A 16065-nucleotide genomic window follows, 5' to 3' on the forward strand; every position below is an offset into this window, starting at 1 on the left:
TGACAGAGAAAGGTAAGCCATCACAGTTATTTGAGCTGTGAGGATCATTTGAAAATTTAAGTAAAACCATATTTTTTCCATGTCAGCTCGTGTTATGTTAATGCTCTAAAAAGACCGACATTGTTGCTTAAATAGCTGAGTAAACAGAGTCACAGTGAATAGTTGACTGCAAGAGTGACATTTGCAGTTCCTGTTGTAATTGATACCCAAAACTTACTATCTCGAGCTTGACTTTATGATTAACTTTTATTTCATTTTATTATTTTCAAAGATTAGTGAAGAACGTAATGAAAGAGTATCTCTTGATATTGATTGATTGTTCTTTCATATTTGTTTGAAACAGGTGCAAGGGCTTCTTAAAATGGAATTTAACCGGAGATAAGATGTCAAAAATTTGCATTATATTCAATTCCCTGCATAATGAGTTAGCAAAAGAAGACTGATTTTGACTCAAAACAACACATGCGGAAAGCTTATTCTTTCCGCAGGAGACTGATCTATATAGAATATTTAAAAAAAAATTAATTCCTACCGAACTGATACTGTGAGAGGGAGCTTTATACTAATGTTCAGCTTATAAAAATTGGAAAAAAAAAAACAGAATTGGTTGAACGTAACGCTGACAGAAGCTTAAGCTACACGGGAAGGGAGATGTTGACGAAAGCATGTCAGATATGGGGAACTGTTCTAGTATCAATAACTTTGTTGGGTGAGTACCAAAGTTCTCTTATGAACATAAATTTAGTTCATTTAGTACCACAAGCATACTTTAAAAAGAATAACTTCATCAGATTTCCCCAACGGGACTCGAAGATTTTGCCCTCACGTCGGCCCTTGGAAGAAAATAAGGACGGGGACAGAGATAAAACCTTTGAAGTTCTCATCTTCATGTATTACGAGGACTTAGTTTGAGATACCGGTCTATCATCATTACTGAGCTCAGTATAGATAACTCATGTTAGCTATAAGCCCAATTCAACTTAAGTTGATTTTCAAGGTGAAACTCTTACGCAGCCATGTAAATAAAGGTTTATTTCAAGCCTGTTGAATTAGATCAAAGATATGGATTCTGTGGAATGATCAAAATACACCCATGTGTATTGGACAACTTATCTAAACTACATTTCAGAAAACCTCACAAATTGAGGACTCTGCGAAAAGACAGAATGTTATTCTTCTTTCTATCTTCTATCTGAATTCTCAGCTTTCATCTCATTGTTGATTTATCAAACTCCTGTCGTTGTGCAAATGACAATTGAAAAGTTGACACTGTTAAACAGAATAAAGATGTACGTCTCCAGTAGTGGTGACCTTATTGTAAAACTTCTCGCAGTAATTTTTAGAATTCGGAAGGAAAATCCATTGTAGATAGACTTCAGACGCTAATCCAATAGGAACCGTCTACAAGGCAGTCCCCCTTAAAAAGTAATTTTCTTCATAAATTTGTCGTGAAGGACTTAAAAAAACGCGGGGACGTTTTACTTCCCCCTGTCTGAACATGAAAACTGAAGTTTATTCTGAAAAAAAATTGTTGCCCGTGCTATATCTGATTTCTTAAAAATAAGAATTAATAAAGAAACTGATAAATAAAAAAACATTTTCAGATGAGTTCAATACGTGAACTGCATCAGTCATATTCTATTTTCCTACATCGCTCGTAAAATAAAATGAATACAAAAAGTAAAATATCAAATGTTTGTTTTCTGAATTAAGAATTTATCTCTCGTTCTTTTGTAAATCGGATAACTTTGTGGTGGTGGAGTTCTTGCGAAAAGAGAAACACACACACACGTGCGCGCGCGCACACACACACAAACACGAGCGTATATCACATCCACACACACACACGCACAAAAGCACAAAACAAAACAAACAAAAAAAACAAAACAAATAAACAAGCAAACACTCTAGGAGAATGTTATTATATACAGTTTCCGATTTTGCAAATCACCAAAATTTTGGCGGCTAGTTGGCTGAAAATATATTCTCGTATTGGCCGGAGTTGCGTTTGATATCGCGATCCATAAATCAGAGAAGGATACACCGTAGTCAAACCAGGGAGTGCTTAATGAACATTTTAGATACTTTCCTTCTGCCATTAGTATCAATAGGAACAGTGTTTCAAAGACAATGTTTTGTCGCGGGCTTTGGAAAGATTTCGTTGTTATTGATGTCACAAACAATCGCCTTCAGCAAAGGATATGAGCGCTATGTAAATGACCAAATGTGGAGGAAAAAAATATTCATTCTGAGCTTTAGGTCTACAGACTTATTCAAAAATCGTGTACCATCAGACGCTAATGTTTCTATCGTTAATTTTCGATTAAAATGGCAAATAAGTCGAAATAAATGAAAACTTTTAATTGAAAGCTGTATGCTGCTTTTTTTTTATTTTCATCTGTTCTCCTAAATTTGTAACGACCCCAGCAACATCACTTTTGAAGCATACCTGTGAATCCTATTTCAGGGCTGTGGTGTCAATTAATAATTAATGACTTTTAGCCAACATAGTCCTTTAAATTTAGACAGCATAACCATGGTGATTTAATGTCGTATCTCTTTAAAAGAAAGAAAAAAAGAAAATCTTACCAAGGATGGCGACACTGATTATCTTTATCATCGTTTTTGTTTGTTTTTTTTGTTCAAATATTATTTTTCCAGGATATGCCAGACTCGACCAAGATATCTGCCACTCCAGGGAAAACCCATGTTCACGGAAATGTTTTGAGGAGGAAGATAAAGGCAACTATAACTGTTCTCTTGACTGTAACGGAAAGAATTGCAACCAAGATTGCGACGCTGAAAGCTGTAACCTAGAGTGCAGCAGTAAAGAGTGTGATCAAAAGTGTAAGAACAACGTAAAAGAATGCATTATGTATTCCAACGCGAGTAAATGTCAACAGACGTGCGATGCTGAAGTATGCCTCATGACAGTAAGTGCATCAATCGATGATACACTAGAACAGAAATGCAACAGAGTTTTAGCAAGATGCGATGCACAGTGCTACGTGGGTAGCGGTAATTGTAAGCAGCATTGCGAGGCTGAAAGATGCAATCTAGAATGCAGCGGGAAAGAGTGGGATCAGAAATGCAATGGTGCAGTGAATGAATGCAACATGCATTGTATTGCTAGTAAATGTAAACAGACGTGTGACGCTAAGGAATGTCACATTACAGGAAGTGCGATACAGGATATACCCGAACAGAAATGCAACGGAAGAATAGATATATGCGATGCACAATGCTACGTGAGTAGCGGTAAATGTTTGCAACGTTGCGATGCTAAAATATGTAATCTGGAATGCTGCGGGAAAGAGTGTGATCAGAAGTGCAACGGGGGAGTAGATGGATGCCACATGTTTTGCACCGCAAATGAGTGTAAACAAAAGTGCGACGCTGGCTCTTGTAACACGACAGAAATCCAGCTAGTCAATTCACTGACTGAGCAGAAGTGCACCTCAAATTTCAATTACAGGACTTTATCTACGTCAAATATTATTGTAACTACCTCAGCTACGACAACTGAACTCATCAGAACTCAACCATCAGCTACAGAAGGTAGAGTAAATTATCATACTTTTAGTGAGTACCATTTGAAAGATAAATAGACCACGAGTAAGTGTTTATAAGTGCCCCCTCTAAGAGAAAAAAGATATCTTGAAAGTCAATTTCCAAATTTGTTCTATTCCATGGGAGCGTTCCGATATTAGTTTAGATCGCATTTTGATAGTAAGATTTTGCTTTAACATACAGCTCGCTTGCAATCATCGCACGGGTCGCCGACAACATTCTCATTTCTCTTACCATCACCATTGTCATCATCGTCATCCACTTTCTCATTATCGTTACTATCATCGTCGTTGTCGTGCTCATTATCATCATCATCATCATCACCATTGTCACCACAACATCCACCACCAACGCTGTTATCATCATCTCACTTGTTTCCTTGGACATTCTCGACATCGTCGTCATCGTCATCGTCATTATCATCATCGTCATTGTCGTCAATATCCTCAATACTATTAACAACGTCGTCATCATCGTCACCTTCGTCATCATCGTCATTGTCAGTGTCACCACTGTTATCTTTGTCATCGTCGTCATTGTCAGTGTCGTCATCGTTATCTTCGTTTTCATCGTCGTTGCCAGCCTTATCATCATCTTCATCATTATCATCACCATCATCATCAGTATGCATGTCATCATCTTCGTCTTCGCCCTCGTCTTCTTTATCATCATCGTCATTGTCATCTTTAACTCGGACAAGCCGATCATCGCCGCCAGTAACAACTGAGAGTCTGGTATGTATTGTAATTTCTCCTAGCCCTTGCTTTCATTATTTCAACAATCTATGGCGTTAGTTAAAAATGTTGTCTTTTTTTCCCTAGGCAAATGTATATGTTTGTAAACTTGATGAAATAGAAATTAGCAGAGAAAGTTCCCTAAAGGTATCTATCACAATTCATTTTTATTCATCAATCATTTAAGTATATAGCAAGTGCATTATCTCGAAAGTGACCATCTTAAAGTAAACGCGAAGGCGTTTAAGAGCATTATAAGAATCTGTTGTAGACAGGTTACTCTTCGAAATCTCAGGAGATCTGAAACTTGAATAGTTTTCGAGTTTCCTTTGGCGAAACGACCATTTTTCTCTCACGATACAATTTATCAAATATTTAAGAAGGCAGCGTTCTGAGCAGGCACATGGTATCGATATTCCTTCTTCCATGTTAAATAGTATACTGCAACGAGTAAAAAAAAGAACAAAACCAAAAAAGGAAAGGAACAAACAAACAGAAATAACTAAGTAAATACCTGCAGGGATCTGTCATTTTTTTTAAATTTATTTTTCTTATCTATTATTGTTTTTGTCCTTGTTGTTGTTTTCGGCTTTTTCTTGTAATTTTCCTTGATCTTGTGTTTGACTTACGTTTGTTGTTGTTTCTTTGGTCTTTGTTGCTTTTCTTCTTTGTTGTTGTTGTTGTTTCTGTTTTTTTCGAGAGAGATCTGAAATTATAACTCAAATTTCCATTATTACAGGCCTGTCTACCTTTGTCGACTGTCCTGGTTCAGAAATTCAAATTTCATTGTGTTTACAACATTATTAGGTATTGAAAAACTTGAAGTTAATGTAAGATTGATGAAGAATATTTATGTAATTGTAGGAGGCAATGGTTTTGTTCGAAAACTTCGCCGATCTGTGTCAAAACATAACAAAAGCTATCATAGGCCAACTTTCTAAGGAAGAAATAAAGGAAAGAACAGAAGCCATCTTTCGGGTGGCAGTTGCCTTCGAGAAATTTCTTCTTAAGTACAGCAAGTATCATCTGAGTGAGACAAGACCTTCCAAAAAGATTACTAACCAAAAAATGGGTGAGTTAAAACCCGAGATCTTTACATATTTGTTGTTTTTCTCGCCTGGATCTTATTAAACCCAATTTCTTATGGGCAATCTTAATTCGGTTCTGTCTAAATATGTACCTTCAAGTCTTTATTGAATTAATAGGAAACACGCACTTACTCATTTGTCATTAATATCTCCCTTATCTTCTTCTCCTTTCGGCAGCTCTGGAAATTCAATTAGGCTACCGCCAAAATACAAGTGACTTCCTTCTCGAGGAAGAAGAATGGCAAGCCAGTATCAATATATCTTCTGCAAATTTTGCAGAGAATGGTTTGTATTAACCATCTCGAGTTCTTTATCTCTCTTTTTTATGCAATGCCATTTTGCTCTCGATTTCTGTTTTATTGATCTAGTACTTCTTCAGTTTCCCTCATTGACCGTCAAAATTACTTTGATTAGTACTGTGAAAATTAATTTTTTTCCGTATCAGTAAGAATTTGGGAAAATATTTAGGACGAAAGAACAGCAAACACGCAAACTGTGTTGGTATTTCTAAGATGTCAATATCAAGCAGAAAAATAACAGCAGAAAAATAGGCAGCCAAGATAATAATTGCTAGCAGAGTGTTGGGGTCAATTAATTATATTATAAATGATGCAATATCGAGTGTAAAAGTAACAATTGGTTGGCTTGGTTAGTTAAATATCAATGTAGGAGAGTCAAACATTTAAAGTCTGTTTTGATTTCCAAAAATATCTTGGGCAAGATTCCTGTGCGAACTCAAATTTCATTAAACATAAATTACCTCTCAAGATTAAGGGTTTGCTTTTTGGCATACACCGATACCTTTCCCTTATTTTTTGTCGTCTGTTTCCTTTTCAGGGTCCGTGATCGTAGGGTGTGTGTACAAGGATCTTCACGAACTACTACTGACAAATCAATCTGTTGGGAATGAAACTGACAATACAAGGTCAGCTTGATGCACGAAATATTTGAGATCTAGTTCAAGCATAGCAGGTCTGCTTTTAGCAATATTTTGTACAAATTTTCAAAACATCGATTTTTTGCTCTACACTAATTTTTTTAAAAAAGGAAAGCAATCCATGGCCCGAAGAGTGTTTTAGAATAGCTGGTACCAAATAGTGAAAGATGTAATGGTCCAGGTTAGGGTCTTCAGCAGGAGTTACGTTTTTATGAGGGCTTTCGTTCAGGATTTCAGGATCTCGATTTGAACTCAACTACGTCTCGTGTTTCTCCCTACACTTCTTTCGTGCTCTAGCCGCTTCAGCGTGCTTTATAGCAGAACAGAGCAAAGTCACGGATTTTCAAATAGGTTATGTTTTTGATGAAACTTGGATAAAGTATTTTTCTGATATATTGCAGAAAAGGGTGTGGGGCCTTTACGAAAACTTTCTTGTGACTTCTCAGAGATGTATTTCCTATTATCCAACTTCAAAATAGATTTTCTTAGGAACCAATATATAGGAATATCGAAAAAAACCTCACACTATTTTTTAGCCTATTATCTGCTGAATGATACAGTCCAGTTCGTTTGGATGTTAACGGTAATTCGAGGGCTGGTAACTCGGTTAATCAAACATCGTTTGTTGTTTTTAAAGGCTTGCACGTTCCTATAAAAAAAAAAAGACGCAATTTTTTCATTCATTTTTAGAATATAACCCTAATAAGCTCAACACTGATAATTCTTAGGAAAATGTTCGTTACAGGTTTGTGAACACCAGGATAATGACCGCAGATATGGATCCTAAACCAGAAAAATTACAACAAGGTGTCATCTTGAAGTTCAGAAGCCTAGAGGTAGTTAGTTTTAGCGTTGAAAGATAACCTCAGTCCTTTTTTTATGTTGTGTTGATTTGATTCAAACGAAATAAAATATATTTTCAGGTCGTTGAGGCAGAGAAGCATTGCATGTTTTGGAATGGCTCCAGCATGAGGTAAAATTTATAGACGTTTCTTATTCAACGTCAAAATTAGATTAATAACATGGATTTTATTATCTGTTTGTCTGTTGCTCCTAGAAATACTTTGTACCTGAAATGAATGTTTGTTATATAGTTTATCTATAAAGAATGGGGCGAGGGTATCTTAACGGTCTAAATACACCTAGACGAAATAGGCCTTTCTTCAAATAGGCCTTTCAATACTCTTATTTGAGACTCCGACTACTTATCTCACATATTTTTTTTTCCTTTTTGTCATATTCATGAACTTTTTTAGTCCAGACGGGTTCGCACATGAGGGTTGTCATGTAGATCTAGCGAAGAGCAGCTCAGCGGAAACAGTTTGTAGATGTAATCATTTGACCTACTTTACTGTGTTAGTTGACTTTCACAGTGGTGGCACAAAGGTATCTTTTAAAATTATCTATGTATTTTCGAATATTCTTCCATATAGTTCATCCGTTTGGTCAATTAATCAAATCTTAATTTTTTTTTTTGTTTCTAATTCCTAATACAGCTCACCAAGAAGGACGGAACTATCCTGGACACAATCACTTACGTAGGATTAAGCCTTTCCATCGTCGGGATGCTTTTGACAATCATCCTGTATTCTTTCCTCACGTAAGCACTGTTACCAGACAATCAGTTATGACTTTGAAGCTGATTCCATAAAGCAGACCAGAACGTGCAAAAAATGATTGTAAAAATCTCTTTTGGAAACTACGATTTGAAAAAAACTTGGTGTTTATTGGATTGGATAATAAGTGACTTAAGTCCGTAAAATATATGTTCGTTATTGACCAATCGTGAGGTCAAGATGGCTGGATATTGGCCGAGTTCTTTTGTTGCGTTTTTATGGGCGCAAAAAGGAACAAGGGATTTAAGTGGATAATCCAGAGTGGGCAAGATGGGTCCATCTTCCTGCTCGGGTAGCAAATCTATGAGATATTTGATAAGGGACAAGTACCACATATAATCAGTGACAATAGGGCTCATCTGCTTTCAGTTCGTTTAATTGATAACGGACAGTTAAAAAATAAAACGTAACTATGAAATAGTAAGTCTTTAGTTAGAGCGGTCCTTCCAACTTCTTTGCAACCAAATATACTGGGAATGTCGAATATCTTATGCATTTATTGGCATATTTTGTGTTTATTGCATGTTGGTTTTTTTTTCCTTTGACTTTAATTTTGCTTCTGATTATAATCATATGATTTGTCATGCGTTCCTCTTTGTTTTTTTTTTTTTTCCTTTATTTTCGTTTCTTCGTCAGGGATGTTCGTCAACCTCTGTCACAAGTACGTTTAAGTCTTTCTGTGTCCCTTGGAGCTGGACAGATTATCTTTCTTGTCGGGATAAACGCCACCAAAAACATGGTAAGCTGCATGTTCCCACATTCACGGACGAAATTGTTTTTTTTTTTTTTTATTTCGCAGCCGGGTAATGTACTTCTGTGTTCTTTCTTTCTTTATTGCAGTCTGCCTGTATCACAGCAGCAGCTCTTATAAAGTATTTCCTGATGGCCGCTTTCTGTTGGATGCTGGTCGAGGGAATTTATCTCTTCCTGTTTGTTGTAAAGGTGTACAATATCAACACCAAGATGCACATGTATCACGTCATGTCATGGGGTATTTATGAATATTTACCGCCTTATTTGGTGTATGATTCCCCGACATACATTGCATTCTTCTCTCTCTCTCTCTATTTTGAAGGCCTTCCTATCGTCATGGTGGGTATTTCACTGGGCATCGCTTCTGGAAAAGATGGAATCCAAAGCTACACCAGTGAGAAATAGTAAGAAAATCATTAGCTTCTGCCAAAGATTGTAGATGGTTTAAAAGAGATATCGTTTCATCGGCAGGAATATTAATTTTCTTTCATTACTTTTTTTTCTTTCCTTTTCTCCAGTTGCTGGTTGTCTTCGACTAATAAGCTGATCTGGATTTTTGTGACATTTGTGGCGTTTATCAAAACAGTAAGTTTAGAACTCATATCATATGATGATTCGTATATTCGAACTTTTTCTTTGTCGCACATTCGTGAACAATTGACTCTCGTGTTTATTTTGATCGACGTCCATTTTCCGATATAAAGTTTAATTTTTTAATTTTTTTTTTCTCAGCTCAACATTTTGATACTTGTACGAGTCATAAGGGAGATTACTACGCTTGTAGAACCATTAGCAGAAGACAACTACGGCAAGCAAATAAGGTATGTTTTGAAATATGACACACGAAAAAAAAAAAAAAAACAAATCAACAAAAAAGACAAGGCATAACAACAACAACAAGAACAAAACAAGCAAATGGAAGTTTGATAAATATATGTTTAGGTGAATCATGCAAATAAATATACATCCATTCCTCCAAGCAATGCAATTTTTAAAATTGCGCTCTCGTTTCTCCAAATTTAAACAAGTTTTCCAATTTAGTTCTCCGGCTTCTCCTTGGGAATCATTGAGGTTCGTGGAGAAACAAAATCCACTGTTTCCCACACGGTCAGCCTAATATCTTGGCATCACCTTGGTCTATGATACTCGCCTACTTCCTTTTTATATGGAATCTGTGGGTTATCTAAATTTGATAAATTAATGCGAACAAAATCAAGGAAAGACTAACTCCTATGCCATGTTGCAATTGTTCTCATCTTTTAGACTTGGCGTTAAAGCGGGCGTGGTGTTGATTCCCCTGCTGGGAGTCACGTGGCTGTTTGGTTTTCTGTCACCATTGCACAAAGTTTTCACCTACATTTTTACCATCCTCAACTCTACACAGGTTAGCGTTAATTTTGTGATTTATGAAATTTAATTCATCACACTAGAAAGTACTGGTGTACAAATCCCTCAGTTTTCATGGTTGTACATTTTAATTATTGCGGGATCGAATTGGTCCTAAAAAAGGAAAAATAACATGAGGAGAAGGAATAAATCAGTAATTAATCTGTATTGTCAGTTATGGTACAGAATCTCCTGCCTTTTTTCATGTAATCTATTGTAACTGATAAACGTTTTAATACTGCTACTACATATACCCCAAAGCTTGGGAGCAACTAACCCTTATTATCGAGAAACTGCACTAGGTTGCCGAGTATGCATAATTTTCCATCGCTTTATAGGAGGCGGAGAGAACAACAGACATCTACGCGTATTTGAACTTTTCGATATTGCCAAGAAAACAAAGCGCGATAGACCTTTTTAATATAATTTTTGGAGAAAGGTTTATCAAAAGAGTACTGTAGGAATAATAAAATGAATTTCAAAATTCTGCAACTGTCGGCAGTTTCTCGATATCTACAGTCAGTGGCTCTTAAATTATTTAATTAAACTTATTATGACTTTTTTGTTTTGTTTTCTTTTTCATAGAGGTGGCTTGACGTAATGTTTGTCAACGTCCAGATTAGCATATTGCAATTACTATGAAAACTATAAAAAACTCAGCTTTTCAATTCTCAATCGCTAATTTCTTTTTAGCCTAACCTGGTTATACTAAAATGTTTTGCGTGTGTAAATGCAGTATAATTTAAATTAAATTATCAAAGAAATTCTAAATCGCTCTCAACTCTTCACACAGTGAAAAAAAAAAAAAAAAAAAAAAAACTTCAGTGATTTTTAGAGCATTTTTCTGTTGCAGGGGTTCCTGATTTTTGCTCTACACTGTGTGCGAAACAGCCAGGTGAGATGAACTTTTAACAGATATCGGTTTTTCGGATAAATAAAGTTAGATACATTAAATAGATACAAGGCATCTAAAATCTATGTTTCATCGCCTTGGTTACCCTAGTTCTTTGGTGAACTTTATTATCGACAAATGTGATTATTCCTCTACACCAGATACTAAGACAAAATCTGTTGAAACTTTGAGAGTCAGTATTCCTTTCAAAGATCAAATCTCAGTGAACATTGCCAAAAGACAAATGCGCGATCTCAGTTCAAAAATTTGCATTGATGTACAACCAGTCTACACCAGTAAGAAACTTGAGCAGGACCTAAAGCTTAAAGAAATCAAGCCACGCATCTTAAATCAGCATATTGTTGTTTACTGTTTTAAATGTGATTTGTGTGATTCAAATTACGTCGGATATACGACGCGCCATCTGTTTTAACGCATTGCTGATCATCGATACTCTGCCATTGGTCGCCACCTGAGAGATGCCCATGGGAACATTGACTTACTCAATGAGAGCCAGTTTAGAATGCTTAAAAAATGCGGCACGAAATGGGATTGTCTTGTTTATGAAATGTTGTACATAAGAACAATAAGGCCCAATTTAAACACCCAGAGCGATTCCATTAGGGCTAAACTCTTTGTTTAACTTTCAACGTTTTGTAATTTATTCACCGCTTCATTATATATATACTCGATTTTATTATTTTAGTTTACTTGATAATGACGTTCTGGAAACGTCGAAACGTCGTGTCATGCTTTATAATATTTTATCGCAGTTTTTCATTGTCAAATATTAAATTTACTGCATTGAATATTTCGATACTAGCTACCTAATTGACATTGCTTTCGATTGTCATCAACAGATTCAAGAACGATTGAAAAGAAAGCTGAACACTGTTTTTCCATCTACATATATCGGAAGCGCCACTACGAAGGGCTTACAAATCAATCCAAGTGTTGTTGGCGATGATGGGGCAGTTCAGTTGCAGTCTTGCCATGAATTTGAACTGAAATAGTATTTCAAGCAGGCTGCCACTAGCTGTCAAATGTTTAATGCGATGGTCAGTTTTAATCTGACGGTAAACTCAGTTCGTTTTGCTCGGTTCGTTGGCTGTCGGAGTAACTCGTTTGTAGTGTGACAGTCATTACTGGCATTAGTTACGAAGATTCTATACCAAAGCAAGCCAGCTTTTCAAAGTCAGTAATCCTTGAGATCGTTCAAAAACTGATTAAACGCAGAAAGGCTTAGTTCCATTTTTAATCGTTGATATAAAATAATATTTAGACTTACGCTAAACTAGTCGAAGAAAATTGTTGATTCATCTGTAATATCTAATCAGAGGCCAGTTGTCATCCCTTAAATTACAGGTCAGGGCTTAATTGTTACTTGAAGGATATTTTTCCAAACGGTTCAACGCTATTCTCGATATTTTGTGCCCTCGTCTAATGCATTTTGAGACTTAGTTGTTTCTAAACAGTATTGTGTTTGTCTCTAGTCGTCTTTTGATTTTGAAATCATTAGTACTCTTCAGTGCCAAATGTAAGCTCTTCATAAACAATGGTACAGTATTTAACCCTTTAAGTAATGAATAAGCTCAAAGCCTCTTGTCAAACAGTTTGTCGTTATGTAGTAATAGCAGCTCTAGAAAAGACTAAAAGTTGAAAAACAAATGAATAAATAATTGAGAATTTCAAGGAAACCGTTACTCTTTTTAGAAATAAACTATCGAAATGTTTCAAATGTACTTCTCAACGGAGTTTTCATAAGAAAATTGCGTTACCAAGCGATCTGAGTTTTGATCGTTTTCCAAATAAGGTTCAAGCAGCCACTTCGAATTTCTCGCGAATAATGTGCAATGCATTCTCGGTTGAAGGCATGTAATGGTTACTCGCGTTGTGGTTTTTCATTCTTATTAATGCTACATTATTGTCTTCTAAAAAAAACAAAAAGTTGTCGAATATGTCACAGATCGCCCCTATGAGGTGTTCGATCGGTGGTTGACATTTTCAGAATTAAAACCTGACGTACCTCAATGTCCTTCATCTTCAACTTCACTTCCATGTCTCTCTGCACGTAAAGAGTGCTTCGACTCTGATATCAGAGAAAGCACTTACATACGACTTGACTTTAAAAACCCTTTCAATTGTATATAGATAAATTAAATGATGACCACGTCTCACGTGAATCGTTACCAAGTTACGTATTGTTTAGTTATATGTTCAGCATGTTAGGTTTGGCATCTTGCTGCTCTCAAGCGTAATGACTCACACTTTTCCTTCCTTCGCCCCTTTGTATGTTTATTTTGTTTTCAGTTTTCTGACCCTTTAAATGTCGATGGCCAAAACCATTAAAAAGGTTCACATAGAACTCATGATTTAAAAAAAAAATTGAGAAGATAATCCCTAACCTGTGGAATTCTATGGTAGAATTGCATTACTATACGTACTTAGATGCATTGCCAAAGAAGTCCCTTTGGCAAAGTTGATGATACACGAGGTTAAAGGCGCCTGTCCAATTATCATGAGCAGTCTCAGCTTATAGATGGATTAATGTCAATTATTTCTATTCGCGCAAATGAATATATATATACATTCAATTAGACGTTTTGTTGTGTAGTATCGCTGAGTACTTTGACGAGTTGTGTCGTAATTTGAAGAGCCCGTAGGGTGAGTCAAAATACAAATAAGAAGTAAAAATACTCAGTGATACTACGCAACAAAACGTCTAATAAGTTATTTATCATCCAACACGCCAAACTGTTATTTCAGTGTGGGCGAATTTCGCGGATATTCATTTACGGGGAGTGCGTGACAGTATACGAAGCGGAACGGAATTGACGCGTTGTCGTGTTGCTGTTTCTTTTTTCTTTAATAAATGAAGAAATTTCCAAGTCGTCTAGCTGGTTTTCTTCGTTCGATTCATTTAATAAACTTGGATGTATATTTGCCAGCCATTCTGACTCTTCGTCGTCAAATGATTCAAATTGTCCGCCATTTTTTTTCGTAACAACAATTCAATTCTTCGCTTGCGCGCTGCGAGAAAACACTAACACACATAGAACTAGTATTAAACCGGAATGATAATGGAGCTAGTTTTTAATTTTTTAAAACGTATTTGATCCAATCATAATTCTGTGTGCTATAGCAAAGTGTAAACTAAGTATTCCTTGGTTTAATGAAGTGATCTATCCGCACCTGATAGAAATATCCTTTAGTCTCATTAGTCCCTTCATAAAGAAAAAAACCAGAATTGGTGACTCTTGTTGGTAAGAAGCGATCGAGTATTGTTATGTGTATTACATATTACCTCCTTCAAAAAAGACTTGAAATACGGTGGAAAATATACTTTAGTTTATAGTTTATTAGCTTCGCCAACAAGTAGGGACACCGCAACAGCTTGCGTCAATTACTGCTGGCCCTGTAAAGGCACCCATCCTAGCCCAGGGGAGGACATCCATCACACAGTAACCTCGTCCGTGGTGAATTAACGTCTCCTACACCTAATCCTACAGGAGACGGGACCTCCATTCATTCCTCCCTATCCGAGAAGACTAGATTATCTAACCATTTCTTGATGTTATAGAAAGGCGGCATACTCTTCTCAATTATTTTAAGACCTTGAGTGTTGGTCCGGCCGGGGCTCGAACCCTCGACCTCCCGCACAACAGTCCAGCGCTCTATCGATTGAGCTAACCGGGAGACGGTCGTAAGTGCGTTATTACCAAGTCAAGAATAGACATAAACGTACCGGCATCTACTGGAGGCAATTTTGCATTTCGTAAGCTTGATGAATTGGGAGATGAATCGGCTTTATTCCGGTTAAATGTTCACAACCATGCCAGTACCTATGCGCTACTTATATACTGTATAATCTATACTACATCTGTTGGTTATGTAATAGAAATATGAGGCAAATAGTGAATGGTTAGATATAGATATTTCTGTGATGAAACGTCCTGTAAAAACCAGTTGAATTAAACCGAAAAAAAAAAAAAAAGGAGACCTAACTGGCGGCTTTTAGATAAGACCCTTTCAAAATAAATTGTTATAATAAACGCCTGTTCTTAAGTTTCGTAGAAAAAACGAGGATAAAGAAAATAAACATGTACAATAAAAACAAATGAATGAAAACAGAGGAAGTTATCTTTTAAGTTGTTTTATATGTAATTTTTATTTTTGTTAAGACACAAAATGAGTTGAAAAATATTAACCAAGATGACCTAGTTATGCAGTTTTAAATTTGAAGTGGACGATATAATTCATAATTGTTGTGTTTTGACGTGATATGCAACACCATTCAGAAGTAATACGTAAACGCGTTGGATTAATTACGAACCTTCTAAAGTTAGACTGTGACAGATGTCAGCAGAGAATACGTATCTGACCTCTTTCGCGGTAAAACAAAGTTCGTCCTTTTGAAATAAGTCAGACGCTGCTCCTGTGGAATAAAATTATCTTGTACAAAAGGAAAAGAGAATTTCATTCGAGCTCCCCTCATCATCTTGCTCTATAGAAACCAGGAAGCGAGTTTATACGAGGAATTTTTACAATGAATGCTATCAGCGACAGATCATCTCACGACAGGTTTATCTTTACGTTATCTTTTTAATTCAGGCCTCTGCTTCCTTGGGTTTTCATTTTATTGATTTGTAAACTGTTTTCCTTCAAAAGAACACCCGTATCTTGTAGAAATGAATGAATTCCACCCAAAGACTGAATGAAAAAAGAATAAATACGATGCTGAGCCGAAATAGCTCATTTGCATTCACAAATTACAGTTTTCATTACCATTCAATTCAATTCTTCGGAGATGTTGCGTAATTAGTAAAAATCAACTAACACAACAACAATGCTGCCATTTGTAAAGCATACCTGTATATTTGTCTGCAGAAAATATCCAATTTTGCTCCGATCGAGAAGCAAACATTTTTGAACTCACGAGTAATTGTCTAATTCATAGCGGAGCTTACGGCCCGTGCAGCGAAGATCTATTCTTAAAACAAAAAAAAAAAGAACAAAAACAAAAAAAACAAAAACAAAAAAAAAAAAAAATGGCGGTAACACATCAAGCCGAGCATATGATCGTATTCGA

General features: G+C 36.1%; 1 protein-coding gene and 1 long non-coding RNA gene across 7 annotated transcripts in view; one reads left to right on the top strand and one right to left on the bottom strand.

The window, feature by feature from the left end:
• LOC148736978 (uncharacterized) overlaps window positions 1-16065 on the bottom strand; it is a 323637-nt gene that overhangs the window by 213206 nt on the left and 94366 nt on the right. The window lies entirely within an intron of this gene.
• Window positions 2513-12666, top strand: LOC111347457 (uncharacterized). The gene is made up of 18 exons (XM_088749224.1): window positions 2513-3586; window positions 3754-4108; window positions 4392-4451; window positions 5169-5376; window positions 5570-5677; window positions 6230-6317; window positions 7075-7165; window positions 7253-7302; window positions 7586-7715; window positions 7826-7929; window positions 8582-8684; window positions 8786-8936; window positions 9021-9102; window positions 9217-9283; window positions 9431-9519; window positions 9962-10082; window positions 10938-10979; window positions 11837-12666. Exons 1-18 carry the CDS (start codon window positions 2595-2597, stop codon window positions 11987-11989), a joined length of 2994 nt encoding a protein of 997 aa, XP_088605350.1. The 5' UTR covers window positions 2513-2594; the 3' UTR covers window positions 11990-12666.

The sequence above is a fragment of the Stylophora pistillata genome, chromosome 2 (assembly GCF_964205215.1).
Source record: "Stylophora pistillata chromosome 2, jaStyPist1.2, whole genome shotgun sequence".
NCBI lineage: Eukaryota > Metazoa > Cnidaria > Anthozoa > Scleractinia > Pocilloporidae > Stylophora > Stylophora pistillata.